Raw genomic sequence first — 20,446 nt, 5'->3', positions numbered from 1 at the left:
ATATACAGTGGGGAGAACAAGTATTTGATACACTGCCGATTTTGCAGGTTTTCCTACTTACAAAGCAAGTAGAGGTCTGTCATTTTTTAAAATTATAGGTACACTTCAACTGTGAGAGACGGAATCTAAAACAAAAATCCAGAAAATCACATTGTATGATTTTTAAGTAATTCATTTGCATTTTATTGCATGACATAAGTATTTGATCACCTACCAACCAGTAAGAATTCTGGCTCTCACAGACCTGTTAGTTTATCTTTAAGAAGCCCTCCTGTTCTCCACTCATTACTTGTATTAACTGCACCTGTTTGAACTCGTAACCTGTATAAAAGACACCTGTCCACACACTCAATCAAACAGACTCCAACCTCTCCACGGTGGCCAAGACCAGAGAGCTATGTAAGGACATCAGGGTTAAAATTGTAGACGTGCACAAGGCTGGGATGGGCTTCAGGACAATAGGCAAGCAGCTTGGTGAGAAGGCAACAACTGTTGGCGCAATTATTAGAAAATGGAAGAAGTTCAAGATGGCGGTCAATCACCCTCGGTCTGGGGCTCCATGCAAGATCTCACCTCGTGGGGCATCAATGATCATGAGGAAGGTGAGGGTTCAGCCCAGAACTACACGGCAGGACCTGGTCAATGACCTGAAGAGAGCTGGGACCACAGTCTCAAAGAAAACCATTAGTAACACACTACGCCGTCATGGATTAAAATCCTGTAGCACACGCAAGGTCCCCCAGCTCAAGCCAGCACATGTCCAGGTCCGTCTGAAGTTTGTCAATAACCATCTGGATGATCCAGAGAAATGGGAGAAGGTCATGTGGTCTGATGAGACAAAAATAGAGCTTTTTGGTCTAAACACCACTCGCTGTGTTTGGAGGAAGAAGGATGTGTATAACCCCAAGAACACCAACCCAACCGTGAAGCATGGAGGTGGAAACATAATTCTTTGGGGATGCTTTTCTGCAAAGGGGACAGGACGACTGCACCGTATTGAGGGGAGGATGGATGGGGCCATGTATCGCGAGATCTTGGCCAACAACCTCCTTCCCTCAGTAAGAGCATTGAAGATGCTGTATAATGTGGTGTGGGAAGTCATGTTCAAAGTCTAGAGTTTCATAAAAACCTGATGATCTAACAACTAACACACGTATCTAATTTATATCGTTTACACATGTAGGATTTTCATTTGAGCCAGTTTGCTACAGCAGCAACAGGAAATGTGAATTATTATGTGGATAATAATGAATTACATTTTTTTTGTAGGGGTTGATACATTTTACATTAGGGCAAATCAAGTCTGAAATTTTGAAATGGAAATGTAAAAACTCGGAAGCCTTTTTAAACCTTATACACTACATGTTTGCATTTCCGACTGTGCAGGAACATTATCATCAAATGAAGATCCTACATCTGTATGATACTGATATTTGTATTATAGCCTATTAATAATTGTACAAATGTCATTAAATACATTTGACTCTTTTTCCACGTTTGTTGAAAATGTATATATTGAGGTGCAAAATAAAACCGAAGTGGGAGATTAAATGTAACTGTACACATTAAAAACATGTGTAGTCAACCACGAACCTCAGGTAAGAAGGCAAACAATTTGTTGTGTATGGCAACCGAGATGCACAGACAACGCCAAATTAACTATGTGAAGCATTACAGATTGCACAATAGAAATGTAAATTCCAATTGAGTCCGACATACAGTATACAGTGTTTACCGTAAATGCAGTCTCCGCTAACACCGGAAAATTGGCTTTAAATTTCTATCACGCTGTAAGGCTAAACTTTTGCGATACAGATTTAATAGAGCCCTTAGACTGTCTTTCTGTCTATCTGTCTGTCTGTCCGGTGCTTCTGTCCGTCCTTCGGTCTTGGTGAGTTTGATTCTACGTACTCAGTAGTGTCCCATGCTCTGCCCCATCCTTTTGAGTCAACACACGATGTAGGCTTACAATGATTGTTTTCTTTCACCTCTGTTTTCTTTCACCACTGTTTCCAAATGCTTCTCTGGCGAATGTGTAACGGAGGGAATTCGGTGTACCACTGTCGCATGAAGAGTAACCTTGCCTGAGACCTGAAGACTTCGATAGCTCACCATCACAAACATTTGGGGCGGTATTGTCCAACTCCCCCCTGGAGTTGGTAAATACTGCAAACCGAGCAGCTGTGCGCCTATTTGTTCAGCCCCCTGTCCGCCACCCTCTCACAGACCCGCCTCCCCGCGAGCTACTGTATACTGCAGGCTAAGCCGCAGCAGGGTTCTGCTCTGTCGGGCAGCGAGGAGGAGTCCATCAGTCGGACGATTTCAGTGAAAAGCTCGTCCACCATGGTCTTGCTCTTCGCCGAGGTCTCCAGGAAGGGACAGCCCCAGTCCTCGGCCAAAGCCTGGCCCTCTCCACAAGACACCTCCCTCTCTCCCTCCTGGTCCACCTTATTCCCCACAAGGATCACCGGCACACTCTCATACCTAGGAAAGGAGGGAGAGAGAGAGAGAAAGAGAGATGGGGGAGATACAGTATATCTGTATGCATCTCTGTATTTATTAAAGCAATGTACAGAATTGAGATACAGAATAGAGAGTGAGAGATACAGTGCATTCGGGAAAGTATTCAGACCCCTTGACATTTTCCACATTTTGTTACTTTACAGCCTTATTCTAATATGGATTAAATTGTTTGTTTTCCTCATCAATCGACACACAATACCCCATAAAGACAAAGCAAAAAACAGGTTTGAATTCTTGTTCAAATTTCTAACAAATACATTGAAATATCACATTTACAGAAGTATTCAGACCCTTTACTCAGTACTTTGTTGAAGAACCTGGCAGTGATTACAGCCTTGAGTCGTCTTGGGTATGTGCTGTTGTAACAGAGTAGGTTCTGTCCCTGTCCCTCACTGGGCACAAACCAGTTACATTCTGCACAACAATACTTTGATTCCATATCAGCTATTATGTACAGATCTAGGATCAGCTTCCGCTCCCCCAAACCTAACCTTAACCATTAGTGGGGGAAATGCAAAACTGACCCAAGTTCAGCAACTTCACTCTACACCACATCAGCTGTCATAAACCAATAACCCACTTAAATTTCAGTAAGCATTTATTTTGGGGAGTTTCTCCCATTCTTCTCTGCAGATCCTCTCAAGCGCTGTCAGGTAGGATGAGGAGCGTTGCTATACAGCTATTTTAGGTCTCTCCTGAGATGTTCGATCGGGTTCACGTCTGGGCTCTGGCTGGGCTACTCAAAGACATTCAGAGACTTGTCCCGAAGCTTCTCCTGAGTTGTCTTGGCTGTGTGCTTAGGGTCGTTGTCCTGTTGGAAGGTGAACTTTCGACCCAGTCTGAGGTTCTGAGCGCTCTGGAGCAGGTTTTCATCAAGGATCTCTGTACTTTGCTCCGTTCACCTTTCCCTTGATCCTGACTAGTCTCCTGGTCCCTGCCGCTGAAAAACATCCCCACAGCATGATGCTGCCACCACCATGCTTCACCGTAGGGACGGTGCCAGGTTCTCTCCAGACGTAAAGCTTGGCATTCAGGCCAAATAGTTCAATCTTGGTTTCATCAGAATAGATAATCTTGTTTCTCATGGTCTGTGAGTCTTTAGGTGGCTTTTGGTAAACTCCAAGCGGGCTGCCATGTGCCTTTTAATGAGTGGCTTCCGTTTGGCCACTCTACCATAAAGGCCTGATTGGTGGAATGCTGCAGAGATGGTTGTCCTTCTGGGAGGTTCTCCCATCTCCACAGAGGAACTCTAGAGCTATGTCAGAGTGACCATCGGGTTCTTGGTCAACTATACGACCAAGGCCCTTCTCCACCGATTGCTCAGTTTGGCCAGGTGGCCAGCTCTAGGAAGAGTTTTGGTGGTTCAAAACTTATTCCGTTTAAGAATGATGGAGGCCAATGTGTTCTTGGGAACATTCAATGCTGCTGACATTTTTTGGTACCCTTCCCCAGATCTGTGCCTCGACACAATCCTGTCTCTGAGCTCTACCGACAATTCCTTCGACATCATGGCTTGGTTTTTCAACAGGACAATGACCCAACACACCTCCAAGCTGTGTAAGGGCTATTTGATCAAGAAGGAGAGTGAGGGAGTGCTGCATCAGATGACCTGGCCTCCACAATCATCTGACCTCAACCCGAAATGAGATGATTTGGGATGAGTCGGACCGCAGAGTGAAGGAAAAGCAGCCAACAAGTGGTCAGCATATGTGGGAACTCCTTCAAGACTGTTGAAAAAGCATTCTAGGTGAAGCTGGTTGAGAGAATGCCAAGAGTCCACAAAGCTGTCATTAAGGCAAAGGGTGGCTACTTTGAAGAATGTCAAATATAAACATTTGTTTAACACTTTTTTGGTTACTACATGGTTCCATATGTGTTATTTAATGGTTTTGATGTCTTCACTATTGTTGTACAATATAGAAATAGTACAAATAAAGAAAAACCCTTGAATGAGTTGGTTTGTCCAAACTTTTGACCGCTACTGTAGGTTCCTCTCTACCTTCCAGCTGTGCCAGTCCATAAACAATAAAAATACTCCAAAATGTATTTATTATAATTATTATTATGATTATTATTATTATAGCACTCATAATGGCTTGATTTTGGCAGTTCTCTTCCAGGCCTCCTCTGGCCGTGTAGGGGATCCTGCCATTATCACTAATGTTACATTGCTCTGGCCTCTAGCCTCTCTTCTGAACAATACTGATACAGTGACAGATTCCCATTGCCTTGGGCACTGCTGCTATGACAGTGATTCTCCAGAGTCCTAGGCCGTTTCCATGACTCCAGGGCAGCAGGTAGCCTGGCGGGTTAAGAGTGTTGGGCCAGTAACTGAAAATATTACTGGTTTGAGTACCCAAGCCGACTAGGTGAACAATCTGTCAATTTTCCCTTGAGCAAAGCCCTAATTTCTCTGGATAAGAGTGTCTGCTAAAATGACTAAAAATGTAAGAAAAAAAAGACTTGTGCCACTGTGTTGAGGATCAGCATAGTGGAGGTGTTGTTTCCTATATTCACCACCTGGGGCGCCCAGTCAGGAAGTCCAGGACCCAGTTGAACAGGGCGGCGTTCAGACCCAGGGCCCCGAGCTTAATGATGAGCTGGAGGGTACTATGGTTTTGAAGGCTGAGCTATAGTCTATGAACAGCATTCTTATATAGATATTCCTCTTGTCCAGATGGGATAGGGCAGTGTGCAGTGCGAGGGCGATTGCACCATCTGTGAATCTATTGAGGCGGGGCGGTATGCAAATTGAGTGGGTCTAGGGTGTCAGGTAAGGTGCAGGTGATATGATCCTTAACTAGCCTCGCAAAGCACTTCATGATGACAGAAGTGAGACCTACAGGGCAATAGTCATTTAGTTCAGTTACCTTTGCTTTCTTGGGACAGGAACAATGGTGGACATCTTGAAGCAATTGGTGACAGCAGACTTGGATAGGGAGAGATTGAATATGTCCGTAAACACTCCTGCAGCCTTCCCGAGGGTTAAAATGCTTTAATCTCTTACTTAGGTCGGCCACGGAGAACGAGAGCCCACAGTCCTTGGGAGCGGGCCGCGTTGGTGGCACTGTGTTACCCTCCAAGCGGGCGTTAAATGTGATGTTTTCCACACTTTGGGTTTCTTGCAGTGCAGATTTGATTGAATTCCAAGTCCAAGTTTAATAACCCAGAAACAGGGCCTTCAGAAAGTATTCTTCCCCCTTGACTTATTCCACATTTTGTTGTGTTACAGCCTGAATTCTAAATTGATTAAATATATTTTCTCAACCGTCGACAGACAAGACCCCATAATGACAAAGCAAAAACATGTTTTAGCCTATTTGAAAAAGTATTGAAAATGAAATACAGACATACAGTGCCTTGCGAAAGTATTCGGCCCCCTTGAACTTTGCGACCTTTTGCCACATTTCAGGCTTCAAACATAAAGATATAAAACTGTATTTTTTTGTGAAGAATCAACAACAAGTGGGACACAATCATGAAGTGGAATGACATTTATTGGATATTTCAAACTTTTTTAACAAATCAAAAACTGAAAAATTGGGCGTGCAAAATTATTCAGCCCCTTTACTTTCAGTGCAGCAAACTCTCTCCAGAAGTTCAGTGAGGATCTCTGAATGATCCAATGTTGACCTAAATGACTAATGATGATAAATACAATCCACCTGTGTGTAATCAAGTCTCCGTATAAATGCACCTGCACTGTGATAGTCTCAGAGGTCCGTTAAAAGCGCAGAGAGCATCATGAAGAACAAGGAACACACCAGGCAGGTCCGAGATACTGTTGTGAAGAAGTTTAAAGCCGGATTTGGATACAAAAAGATTTCCCAAGCTTTAAACATCCCAAGGAGCACTGTGCAAGCGATAATATTGAAATGGAAGGAGTATTAGACCACTGCAAATCTACCAAGACCTGGCCGTCCCTCTAAACTTTCAGCTTATACAAGGAGAAGACTGATCAAAGATGCAGCCAAGAGGCCCATGATCACTCTGGATGAACTGCAGAGATCTACAGCTGAGGTGGGAGACTCTGTCCATAGGACAACAATCAGTCGTATATTGCACAAATCTGGCCTTTATGGAAGAGTGGCAAGAAGAAAGCCATTTCTTAAAGATATCCATAAAAAGTGTTGTTTAAAGTTTGCCACAAGCCACCTGGGAGACACAAACATGTGGAAGAAGGTGCTCTGGTCAGATGAAACCAAAATTGAACTTTTTGGCAACAATGCAAAACGTTATGTTTGGCGTAAAAGCAACACAGCTCATCACCCTGAACACACCATCCCCACTGTCAAACATGGTGGTGGCAGCATCATGGTTTGGGCCTGCTTTTCTTCAGCAGGGACAGGGAAGATGGTTAAAATTGATGGGAAGATGGATGGAGCCAAATACAGGACCATTCTGGAAGAAAACCTGATGGAGTCTGCAAAAGACCTGAGACTGGGATGGAGATTTGTCTTCCAACAAGACAATGATCCAAAACATAAAGCAAAATCTACAATGGAATGGTTCAAAAATAAACATATCCAGGTGTTAGAATGGCCAAGTCAAAGTCCAGACCTGAATCCAATCGAGAATCTGTGGAAAGAACTGAAAACTGCTGTTCACAAATGCTCTCCATCCAACCTCACTGAGCTCGAGCTGTTTTGCAAGGAGGAATGGGAAAACATTTCAGTCTCTCGATGTGCAAAACTGATAGAGACATACCCCAAGCGACTTACAGCTGTAATCGCAGCAAAAGGTGGCGCTACAAAGTATTAACTTAAGGGGGCTGAATAATTTTGCACGCCTAATTTTTCAGTTTTTGATTTGTTAAAAAAGTTTGAAATATCCAATAAATGTCGTTCCACTTCATTATTGTGTCACACTTGTTGTTGATTCTTCACAAAAAAATACAGTTTTATATCTTTATGTTTGAAGCCTGAAATGTGGCAAAAGGTCGCAAAGTTCAAGGGGGCCGAATACTTTCGCAAGGCACTGTATCTCTTCTACATACACTACCGTTCACAAGTTTGGGGTCACTTAGAAATGTCCTTGTTTTTTAAAGAAAAGCTCATTTTTTGTCCTTGAAAATTACATCAAATTGATCAGATTGATCCAAATGACTATTGTCACTGGAAAATTAATGGAATATCTACATAAGTGTACAAAGGCCCATTATCAGCAACCATCACTCCTGTGTTCCAATGGCACGTTGTGTTAGCTAATCCAAGTTTATCATTTTAAAAGGCTAATTGATCATTAGAAAACACTTTTGCAATTATGTTAAATTAAATACTGATGAAGCAATCCTTTTTTTCAATTTACACATACTTGGGAAGGTCCCCGACAGCGCCCCGTACTGTGTGTTGTCCAGTCACGTGCGTTATTTAAATCACTTCACGAAACTCAGCCAATCAAAGCGAATGTTTACAATGCATGTTAGGAGACTGATGTTGTCAGAGAGAGACAGCGAGAGATGCAAAAGCGGAAGCGCGAGGAGAACTTATACAATGGCGTGCGCAAAGTCAGGAAAGTCTATACAGAAAATCAAGCTTTCAAAGAGGAGTGGACTGACAAATATGCCTTTATCAGGCAGAGTATGTTCAGAGACCGTGGCGCTAATAAAAAAGTGCCAACATGAAGAGCCACTACGAAAACAAAGCACAGATATTTTGAGCAAACATATCCACAGCAGTCTGAGGTGAGGGCACGCAAAAATAAACAAACTCAAAGCCCAGTATGATCAGTCCACCAGAGTCCTCTCCCATGCCTTCACTGCCCAACAACGTGCAAACGAATGTTCACAAAAAAAATAGCTTGGATTTTGGGTCAACACCAAAAGCCATTTATTGACGGGAGAGTGGTGAACGAGTGCGTGAAAGCAGTTGCTGAAACTTTACTTGACGGTAAACAAAAAAGGCGAGCTGTGTGAGAAGATCAAGCAAATCCCAATGCCATGTACAACAACGGCAAGAAAGAGTGAAATACTAAAACAGGATGTATTAACACAGCGTGATGAAGCTATTCGGAGTGCACCATGCATAGCACTAGCTCTTGATGAATCTACTGAGGTGAGTGATAAGGCCCGGCTTCTGGTGTGTGTTAGATTTTACCACACAGAGAAAGAAGGAATTCTGTGAAGACCTGCTAGGTGTAACACCACTCGAGATGCATACAAGAGGAAAAAGACATATACATGGCCATAAAGGAGATGCTGAGAAATTGGGGGATAGATCTAAAAACAAGTGGTCTCTTATCACCTCAGACGGGGCCCCTGCCATGGCAGGAAGAGAGAGAGGAGCTGTGGCACGGCTGAACGAGGACAACCCTGATCTCACAGACCACCACCGCGTCATTCATCAGTCCGTCCCGTGCGCCCATCTGTCAGAAGGGTATGCTGAAGTGATGAATACAATGATGAAGCTCATCCACTTCCTCAGGGCATCCTCATCTCATCAACATTGCCTGCTGAATTCCTGAAAGACGTGCAAGCCATAGGCAAATGGCCTACTGCTGCACAACAACATAAGATGGCTTAGTAAAGGCAGGGTGTTGGAACGCTTTTGGTCCATTTGAAAGGAAATGACAGCTTTCCTAGTACAGCTCAGGAGTCAGAAGGCAACACAGTTTTCACTTTTTTTGCAAGACGAGAGCAAAATGGATATTGTTGTTTTTTTGTTAAACATCACATCACACCTTAACGAGCTCAACGTGAACCTACAGGGCAAGAACAATTCCGTTTGTGATTTGATGACATCTGTCCGCTCCTTCCAGAGGAAACTGGAAGTGTTCAAGGAAGATCTTCAAGGAGACTGCGCACTTCCCAAAAGTGCAGGAACAGATTCAGGGAGAGAGAGATGTTCCTCCTCATGCTGACTTCATAGATAAGCTGATTGGAAACCGCATTGACAGCTTCAGCCTTGGACAGCAGCTCCTTCTTCTAATTGAGAATCCATTCCTCGTCACAGACGTCAGGGGACTATTCAAATGAGGTGACACAGACCTTCAAGTGGGCACGTGCTGGATCTCTACAGATGGAACCGATTGATCTGCAAGCAAATGTTGCACTAAGGGAGCACTTTCAACTAACTGATCATGACGCTTTCTGGCTGCAGGCTGTGTCTGAGACTGTTTTCCCTGGTCTAACCAAAGACACAACAAGAAAACCGCTGTGTTTTTTTAAAAGGCATTTCCATTCTTCGTTTCGCCTGAAGGAGCGTCAGCCTGCTCCCTTATCCAGCACACCGACACCAGCTTCCTAAAGCACAGTGCAATTACACTAATGACTGCAGAGCATGCGCCCTCTCCAGCACGATGCCCCCCCAAGCCTTGAGCTGCTGTTGTTTCATTGTTTCATTGCACCTTTAATTAACGACAAATAAGTACAACCTGGGATATTTGCATGCAATGTTTTTTTTGCAGGCAAGACATTTGCAGGAAATGTTTGGTCATTCAAATTAAATGGGGCAGTGCATTGTAATACATGCTTTTTCTGTGTTTTATATATATACTGTATATATATTTCCACACTATGATGTTGGACTAATTCTGTGAAACTGTAACAATGATGATAATACCTTTATTTAGTGTAAGAGCTGTTTAAAAGGCTGCCTGAAATGTCTGCTTGTTTTGCATGGATGCAGTTTTGGCTTGCCTGGCAACATCAAGTTAATAGATCGATAACAAATTAGAGTTGAACCTTTCTGCCAATAACAGCTAGTTTTCAGGTTACATATCCCTCCCATTAGGCTCCTCCCAATTAGGTCACTCACTCAGACCTATCCCAGACAGTCTTAGCAAAATTCTTGCTTAAATTGCTTTTTACTACTTTTTTGTTTATTTTTTATAATTTCAATTGAAAACCATTTTTTGGTTTGAGATTATTGAGATATAAATAGTTGCATTGGATCTTTAATGATATATATCCCCATTGATTCTTGAAGAAAATAACTGCAGTCGGGATGAAACACAAATACCAGATTGTGGCTTTCCCAATCCTGTAGCCTTATGGTGGCTAAGCTAACATACAGTACTTAGATAGATGTTCCTTTGGCGTACTGAGGGAGAGCTAGGGAAAATAATAACAAAATGGATGTGGAGTCCCAAGAGATGCTGTGATGACGGGCTTCCCACACTGTGCTGCTGGGCTGTGTGCTTATAAACCTATATTTATAAGCTTATAAACTTACAAAAACTTAACACAACACAACAAAAGGCCACATATAGTTTTTGACAACAAAAATAAATAGGGCAAATCAGTGAATTCAACATGAACCATAACAGTAACTTGAACTAAATAATGTTCCTTCCTGGAACTTTAAAGCTATATGGCAAACCAGGGAATGAGGCCTAAGAAATGGGTCTACATGGTCAAAAACAGGCTATTCGTGATACTTTTCAAATTGAGTCCCAGCACTTCTAAAACATAGCTACAAGTACTGGTTTGTATTCCATTTCATAGCCTATGTTTATGTTCTCTAAATCATGCTGACCAATACCCATTTTTGTGTCTTTTTAGAAAAAATGTATCCAGATAGATTTACAGTGTTGAGTGCATACATTTTCATTCTGGTCCCCCATGGGAATCGAACCCACAACCCTGGTGTTGCAAGCTCCATGCTTTACCAACTGAGCCATGCAGGACCCTGTGGGTACCAAACATTTTGTTACGGTATGCCTAATGAACACCACCACCACGGTGAGCCAGGATGTGGGTTAAACGTCAGAACTAGTACACATCCCTCCTTAGTAGTTTGAGACCACACCCCATTGCACAAATGACTACACTTAACAGCCTGTGTTGTTCCTCTCTTGCTATTAAACACAGCATCAGTGCAGCGTGAAATCCATCTGAAAGTGCTTTGAAAACACAGCTTCTAGGTCGATCGACTCATTATCCTTCACATTCATGCGAGGAAAACGTTAAGATCAAGTTGGAGCACACCCAGGTTGGATTTCCGAAACAACAATATACACGATACAGTAATTTATTTGGTTATTTTGTGGGGTGCTGCAGCAAGAGTTGAAGGTACACACACACACACACACACAGAGCCCAAATTACCTCACTCTTGGATCCCCCTAGTTCTGAGGATTCCGCTGCTAGGAGTCAAACGTGGCTTTAGGTTATGTGCCTTCTCACTAATGGAGACCTGATGTTTCTTTGGCTTCCAAATCACACACAATCCCGAGTTGTGGTGAGTGAGGATATAGTGCACTTCTGCTCGCTGGCTCAGCAATAATGGGTTTTGCGAGGCAGTAAAAGTACTGTAAAGCCACTTTCTGGAGTTAGCTAATGGGAGTAGAGTGAAGTTTCCCCTAGATGCTGATCTTGGTTCAGTTTAGCATTTTCCCCACTAATGGTTAAGGTTAGGTCTGTGGGAGGGTAAGCTGATCCTAGATCTGTATCCAGGGGACATTTTACCATGGAGGAGTACTATGCATCTTAGTAATGACAGGCTGGAAAATAGAAGCTAAACCAAGCAAAACCAACCCGAGCTATAGTGGGATGGCCAGTAAAGTATGGTTCGCTTTGGGTCGGCCCTATAGTGTGAAACAGGCATCTGATTTGCATTTGCCACTTCATCGTCTCACTTGTTCCAACTAACAGAGTGAAACTTTGAGTAGGGGACTTTAGTTTTTCTTGACCATGTGATCTGAGCAGGACAAGTTATTGCCAATACCTAGGACCTAGAGTTTTTCCTGGGCTTTTCTCTAAACCATTGTGTCTAACATCTCTGGTTACAAAGATACAGTACTTCCTAAATGAGTTGCCAGGGAGGAGGGAAACTGCTACTCTGGACCAGTATGGTATTCTGGACCAGCATTGGTATGGAGATGACCTACAGAGCCTTCAGAAAGTATTCACACCCTTTTACTTTTTCCACACTTTGTTGTGTTACAGGCTGAATTTTAAATTTAGATTTTGTGTCACTGTTCTACACAGATAATATCCAATAATTTCAAAGTGAAATTGAGTTTTTAGAATTTTTTACATATTAATAAAAAATGAATTATCGATCCAAAGGAATCAAAATCACACACACGCACACACACATACTAATTTGCAATTTGTAATGGAATAAACTAGAGTAATTACTAGACCATTAGAATTTTCTAGAATATAGCCTATATTCATTGATTTCAATAGGGCCATTGGCCATGACCCTGATCGTGTTCCAAATTAACTTTCAATCCAGTGACGCAGTCAGGGAATTAATATCAAACTCAGAAATCACCTTTTAACTCTGATGATCTGATCTCTCATTGGCTTGATGTCTTGGAAACTCTGTTGGTTGACCAGACTGTAGACGAGTATGAAGCCCTGGCCGTTCTTGATGTAAAGGTCTCTCATAGAAGCAAACTGCTCTGTCCCAGCCGTGTCCAGAATCTCCAGCACTGACGGGGAGGAATCCACCTCGATCTCCTTTCGATAAAAATCTTCAATTGTCGGGTCATACTTCTCTATGAAGGTCCCGGTCACAAATTGCACGGTGAGAGCAGACTTGCCGACACCTCCACTGCCGAGGACCACGACTTTATACTCACGCATTGCCCCACGGATGATGAGGATTAGAATAATTTGTCAAAATGCCACTGCCTCCAGCCGATACCAAAGCAATTAAATAGGCTAAACTTAAAGCAACAACATTTTATTGAATGGCCATTTCGTAACACAAAATAGGCTACGGCAGTTGATGGGACATTATAATAACTAATAACTTAATTACAGAAAATAACACATTAAATCATCTAAGAAAAAAAAAACGTATCGTTTTGTTGAAAAAAAACTTAACGTAACGCATGTGAGTTCGACTGTATAGGCTGATTTGCTCATCTTTTCAGGCCATGGTTTAAAAACTTGCCTCTGTTCTGCGTGCCTTCTTCAAGAATCCTTTGGAGACTCCAGGATGATTTACGCAAAGGAAATACTTAGTTTTGAAATACCTTGCAGAAAAAGTTACATTGGCATATGTAGGACATTCCGACTTTCTATCACTCTATGTCCACCACTCACGCCTGTCTGACATTATTCAGTCGCCATTCCCGCGGATGGAGACAAAATATTTCGTCTCTCCTCGGCTTCCGTAGGCCTATATGCAATATGTCTCCTATCTCAATGACGAGAATACATGAAACAATATAATATGTCTACTCTCTCTTATGGAAAGTGTAGGCTGACAAACGAATGGAGCTCTTCATTTGTTATGTTCCACTTTAAGCCTCGCCCACATGTTATACGTCAGGTTGTACCAGATACTTTAAAAAATATATGTAGCCCACCCAGTAGTCTGTACAATAGTGACATCTTCAGACAGAACAGAATCAAGTATCCCTACCTCAAATCAAATCAATCAAATTTTATTGGTCACAAACACGTGTTTAGCAGATGTTTTTGCGGGTGAAACCGAAATGCTTGTGTTTCTATTTCCAACAGTGCAGTAATATCTAACAAGTAATATCTAAGAATTTTACAACAATACACACAATACACACAAATCTAAGTAAAGGAATGGAGTTAAGAATATATAAATATATGGATGAGCAATGTCAGAGCAGCATAGACTAAGATACAGTGGAATGCAATAGAATACAGTGTATACGTGTGGGATGAGTAATGCAAAATATGTACACATTATTAAAGTGACTAGTGTTCCATTCATTAAAGTGGCCAGTCATTTCAAGTCCATGTAAATAGGCAGCAGTCTCGAATGTGCTAGTGATGGCTATTTTAACAGTCTGATGGCCTTGAGATAGAAGCTAATTTTCAGTCCCTCGGTCCAAAGCTTTGATGAACCTGTACTGACCTCGCTTTCTGGATGATAGCGGGGTGAAGAGGCAAGGGGCTCGGGGGGTTGTTGTCTTTTGATGATCTTTTTGGCCTTCCTGTGACATCGGGTGCTGCTAGTGTCCTGGAGGGCAGGTAGTTTTCCCCCGGTGATGAGTTGGCCAGACCGCACCACCCTCTGGAGAGCCCTGCGGTTGTGGGCGGTGCAGTTTCCGTACCAGGCGGTGTTTCAGCCCGACAGGTTGCTCTCAATTGTGCATCTGTAAAAGTTTGTGAGAGTGTAAGGTGCCATGCCAAATTTCTTCAGCCTTCTGAGGTTGAAGAGGTGCTATTGCGCCTTCTTCAACACACTGTCTGTGTGGGTGGACCATTTCAGTTTGTCAGTGATGTGTACGTCGAGGAACTTGAAGCTTTCCACCTTCTCCACTATGGTCCCGTCGATGTGGATAGGGGGGTGCTCCCTCTGCTGTTTCCTGAAGTCCCACAATCATCTCCTCCCAGAGCCCTCACCTACTCCCTGTAGGCTGTCTCGTCATTGTTGGTAATCAAGCCTACTACTGTTGTGTCGTCTGCAAACTTGATGATTGAGTTGGAGGTGTGCGTGGCCATGCAGTCATGGGTGAACAGGGAATACAGGAGCGGGCTGAGCACGCACGCTTGTGGGGCCCCAGTGTTGAGGATCAGCGTAGTGGAGGTGCTGTTTCCTACCTTCACCACCTGGGGGGGAGCCGTCAGGTAGTCCAGGACCAAGTTGCATATGCCGGGGTTTAGACCCAGGGCCTTGAGCTTAATGATGAGCTTGGAGGGTATTATTGTGTTGAATGCTAAGCTATAGTCAATTAAGAGCATTCTTACATAGGTATTCCTCTTGTCCAGATGGGATAGAGCAGTGTGCAGTGCGATGGAAATTGCATCATCTGTGGATCTATTGGTGCGGTAAGCAAATTAAAGTGGGTCTAGGGTGTCAGGTAAGGTAGAGGTGATATGATCCTTGACAAGTCTCTCATAGCACTTCATGATGACATAAGAGAGAGCTACAGGGTGATAATAATTTAGTTTAGTTACCTTTGCTTTCTTGGGTACAGGAACAATGGTGGACATCTTGAAGCAGACTGGGCAGGGAGAGATTGAATATGTCCGTAAACACACCAGCCAGCTGGTCTGCACATACATGAGGACGCGGCTAGGGATGACGTCTGGGCCGGCAGCCTTGTGAGGGTTAACAAGCTTAAACGTCTTACTCACGTCAGCTATGGAGAAGGAGAGCCCACAGTCCTTGGTAGTGGGCTGCATTGGTGGCACTGTGTTATCCTCAAAGCGGGCAAAGAAGGTGTTTAGCTTGTCCGGAAGCAATATGTCAGTGTCCTCAACGTGGCTGGTTTTCCTTTTGTAGTTCGTGATTGTCTGTAGACCTTGCCACATATGTCTTGTGTCTGAGCAGTTGAATTGGAACTCCACTTTGTCTCTATACTGACGTGTTGCCTGTTTGATTGCCTTATGGATGGAAAAACTACACTGCCAGATTCCCAGTCACCTTGCCATGGTTGAATGCAGTGGTTCGCACTTTCAGTTTGGCGCAAATGCTGCCATCTATCCACGGTCGTGACCATCATTAATGTGTTTGACTGTTATTTTATCAAATCAATTAACTACGTTTAATTATTACGATGATTACATTAATCAGGTACCAATTAACACAGTAGTAATCTTGGGGCACCAAGGGAAAAGTTTATTTAACAAGTTACTATCTCCTGACTAAACTCTAAAGATAAATATCTCTTACATCAGTCACAGTCAATTCATTAATTCTAATTTACCTCATCTGTCACGTTCTGACCATCGTTCGTATGTGTTTTCCTTATTTTAGTGTTGGTCAGGACGTGAGCTGGGTGGGCATTCTATGTTGTGTGTCTGGTTTGTCTGTTTCTATGTTTGGCCTGATATGGTTCTCAATCAGAGGCAGGTGTTAGTCATTGTCTCTGATTGGGAACCATATTTAGGTAGCCTGTTTTGTGTTGGGTTTTGGGGGTGATTGTTCCTGTCTCTGTGTTTGCACCAGATAGGACTGTTTAGGTTTTCACTTTTCTTGTTTTGTTTAGTCTGTTCATGTATAGTCGTCTTTATTAAAAACATGAATAACCACCATGCTGCATTTTGGTCCGCCTCTCTTTCACCAGAATAAAACCCTTACATCATCAGTCTCATTCTGAATGTCGCAAATTCTTGAATATCTGCACGAAACCTAGCATAATTGATGAATCAAAGATATACAAATTGGCTTAATAATGTATTTACTAACTAACAAAATAATCACACAGAAATACATAAGCACACACAGGATAGGTTACACATTGATTACTACATAATGCAATGAAAAGTCCCTAGTGGACTAACCCGATATGACGGATTGTTACACAATGAAAAAGGAGGGGCATTTAAGAAAGAGCAGGAGAAGAAGAGACAAAGGACTTCACCTATCGTACATACAGTTGATTAATACGCTCATCAAAAATATGGATATTTAGCACCCCAACAACCACTCATTCGGATTTAGAAATACAATGTACATGTCAGGATTTGGCCAGGGTTGTTCCGGTTTTTGGTCACTAGATGCCCCCATTGTGCCTTTTGACCTTTTGTTTTCCCTTGATCCCCATTATTATTTGCACCTGTGCCTCGTTTCCCCTGATTGTATTTAAACCCTTTGTTTTCCTCAGTCCTTTGCTCTGTGTTTGTATGTTAGCACCCAGCCCTAGTATTCTGTTAACTCTTGTTGATCCCGGTGGACGCTCTTGTGGAATTCTGTTTTTTGTTCTTGTTTATTTATTTTTGAGTATCTTTTGAGGCTTTTTGTGCTATACCTACCACCTTGTGGATTTACCTTTTTTGTCTTGGAGGATTTCCTTTGTTCTTGTGGAATTCCTTTTGAGGTTGTGGAGTTACATGTGTTCCTGAAGGACTTCACTTTTTACTACATTAAATACACCGTCTCAAGTACTGCTGTGTCTGCCTCATCTTCTGGGTTCTGCCGACTATTCGTGGCTCAGTTGGTTAAGTGACTGTTTCTCACTCCGGAGACCCGGGTTCGTAACCGGGTCCTGACAGAAACACAGAGCCAAAAATGAACCCAGAGGCAGCCAGTTCCCAGGACCTTGTTGCCATGCTGTCCCACCACCAGGAGACTGTCCAACGCCACGAAGCTGCCCTGGTTCAGCAAGAGGCCTTAATGGCTAGACATTCTCATCTTCTGTCGGAGATGCTGACTTCCATAAAGCAGATATCTGATCGACTTACCTCGGCAACAGTTCCCGTCCCAGTACCTCAGATTCACGTACCCATGGCAGTTAACCCTCTGGCTGAACCTCGTCTTCCACCTCCCCAACGGTTCTCAGGTGATCCAAGTGCTTGTAAAGGGTTTCTCACCCAATGTTCTCTCTCCTTCGAGCTGCAACCCCTCGTCGTTCCCCACCGACCGGTCTAAGATCGCATATATCATCACCCTGCTGTCGGAAAAAGCCCTGGCCTGGGCTACTGCTGTGTGGGATGCCCATAGTTCCTGCTGTGCCAGCTACTCTGCCTTTGCTGAGGAATTCAAATGAGTGTTTCAAGGCCCAAGCAGTGGTCCTGACTCAGCCAAACAGCTCCTGACTCTCCACCAAGGTCGGCGCAGCGTGACGGACTATGCCATCCAGTTCCGCACGGTGGCAGCAGCGAGTGGTTGGAACAACGAGGCGCTCACTGTGTGCTTTCTGAAAGGCCTTTCCGACACTATCCAAGATGAACTGGCCACTCGGGAACCACCGGACAATCTCGAGTCCCTGATCAAGTTGGCCTCACGCATTGACCAGCGTCTGAGAGAGAGAGAACTCAACCGTAGACCTCTAGCCCCTATCAGTCCCAGCTCCGAGTCCCCACCTTTATCCTCGCTGGCTCCACCGGAACCCATGCAGATTGGACGCATCTCCCAGGCTGAGAGAGACCGCCGGATGAGGGAGCGGACGCTGTCTATATTGCGGCAAACCGGGCCATTTCCGTTCCACGTGTCCCGGGCTCCAGGGAAACGCTCTGTCCCGTACAGACCGGGGGGAACTGTAACGGGAAACATAACCTCCTCCCATCCGTCCAACTCCCGTCTGCTCATTCCAGTCACCCTTTCCTGGGACAACCACAAGCTTCACCTTCAAGCCTTGGTAGACTCTGGAGCCGCAGGTAACTTCATGGATGGTGTCTGGGCGAAGGAGAATGGCGTTCCTTTGAACCTCTAAGTGACCCCATGAGGGTTACTACATTGGATGGAAGCCCTTTGGGATCTGGACTTGTCACTCATGTCACTACCTCCTTGCGACTTTCAGTTTCACAACACAAGGAATTGATGAATTTTCATTTGATCTCCTGTTCCGAGTTCCCTCTCGTCCTTGGATACCCCTGGCTTCACAGCCATAACCCTCACATCGACTGGTCTGTGGGCACTATCAAGCAGTGGGGTCCTACGTGCCAAGCTACATGTATTTTCCCGAATTCCCTGAGTTCTACTCCCGAGTCTTTAGAATCCATCGACCTGACCCGAGTTCCCGAGTGTTACCATGACCTCAAACTGGTATTTAGCAAACAGAGGGCCACCATGCTACCACCCCATAGACCTTATGATTGCCCCATCGAACTGTTTCCGGGCACTTGCCCCCAGGGGTCGGATCTTTTCCCTATCTCCACCCGAACGAGCTGCTATGGATACCTACATCAAGGACGCTCTGGAAGCAGGCCTTATGCGTCCATCCACCTCCCGGCGGGAGCAGGGTTTCTTTGTGGCCAAGAAAGACGGTGGATTACGTCCTTGCATCGACTACCGGGGACTCAATGCCATAACCGTCCGTAACCGTTACCCGCTACCCCTTATGGCCACAGCCTTGAGCTGCTCCAGGAAGCAGTTGTTTTCACTAAGCTTGACCTGCGGGAACGCATACCATCTTGTGCGGATCAGACCTGGTGACGAGTGGAAGACCGCGTTCAACACGCCTACTGGTCACTATGAATACTTGGTGATGCCCTTCGGCCTGACCAACGCCCCAGCGGTGTTCCAAGCGCTCATAAACGATGTGCTTAGGGATATGCTTAACATATTTGTGTTTGTTTACTTGGATGACATCCTCATCTTTTCGAGCTCTCTTCAAGAACACACAAAGCATGTCAGACAAGTACTCAAACGCCTCCTAGACAGCCATCTGTACGTTAAGCCGGAAAAATGTGAATTCCATTCATCCCGAGTACAATTCCTGGGATTTGTAGTGGAACCCGGTCGAGTCCAAATGGACCCCAGGAAGGTAGGGGCGGTAGCGGATTGGCCCACCCCAAATCCGTTAAGGAAGTTCAGCGTTTCCTGGGCTTCACAAACTTTTTACCGCAAGTTCATCAAGAACTTCAGCTTGGTGGCAGCCCCTCTCTCAGCTTTAACCAAGGGTGGCAATGCAAGGTTTTGTGGGGAAGAGAAGCTGAGACGGCCTTCCAAGGACTCAAGCAGCGCGTCCTCTCTGCTCCCATCCTGATACTACCGACTACGGATGAACCGTTTGTGGTGGAGGTAGACGCCTCAGAGGTTGGTGTTGGAGCTGTCCTGTCTCAGAGGGTGAAGACAAGAAGCTTCATCCGTGCGCTTTCTTCTCACACCGGCTTACCCCGGCTGAGAGGAACTACGATGTGGGGGATCGTGAACTCCTAGCGGTTAAGATGGCATTGAAGGAATGGAGACACTGGCTCGAGGGGGCTTCTCACCCGTTTCAAGTGCTTACGGACCACAAAAATCTGGAGTATATCCAGCAGGTGAAGCGGTTGAACTCTAGACAAGCTAGATGGTCTCTTTTCTTCAATCGATTCCAGTTTATCCTCACCTATCGGCCCGGGTCGAAGAATCTCAAACCGGATGCCCTGTCCCGAGTCTACGCTCCTGCCATTCGAGATGACACGGACATGCCTGTCCTTTCTGCTGCTAAGATCGTGGCTCCGATTTCGTGGCAAGTTGAGGATATCGTGAGACGAGCTCAAGCTATCGAACCGGACCCGAAAGGGGGTCCTGCCAATCGGTTGTTTGTCCCCAAGGCAGTGAGGACTCAGGTCCTTCTGTGGGGGCACTCCTCTCGCCTCACCTGTCACCCGGGCGTA

At 44.4% G+C, this 20,446-nt stretch overlaps 1 protein-coding gene across 1 annotated transcript; it reads right to left on the bottom strand.

Moving 5' to 3' along the window:
* Positions 1 to 1,995: 1,995 nt before the first annotated feature.
* LOC115134437 (ras-related protein Rap-2a-like) lies at positions 1,996 to 13,705 on the bottom strand. The gene is made up of 2 exons (XM_029668401.2): positions 12,744 to 13,705; positions 1,996 to 2,484 (listed from the first exon to the last, which is right to left on the bottom strand). The coding sequence occupies exons 1-2, from the start codon at positions 13,055 to 13,057 to the stop codon at positions 2,244 to 2,246; spliced, it is 555 nt and encodes a 184-aa protein (XP_029524261.1). The 5' UTR covers positions 13,058 to 13,705; the 3' UTR covers positions 1,996 to 2,243.
* Between the last annotated feature and the right edge of the window lie 6,741 nt (positions 13,706 to 20,446).

This window comes from Oncorhynchus nerka, linkage group LG2 (assembly GCF_034236695.1).
Source record: "Oncorhynchus nerka isolate Pitt River linkage group LG2, Oner_Uvic_2.0, whole genome shotgun sequence".
NCBI classification, from domain to species: domain Eukaryota; kingdom Metazoa; phylum Chordata; class Actinopteri; order Salmoniformes; family Salmonidae; genus Oncorhynchus; species Oncorhynchus nerka.
This window is presented reverse-complemented; position numbering and strand designations above follow the sequence as displayed.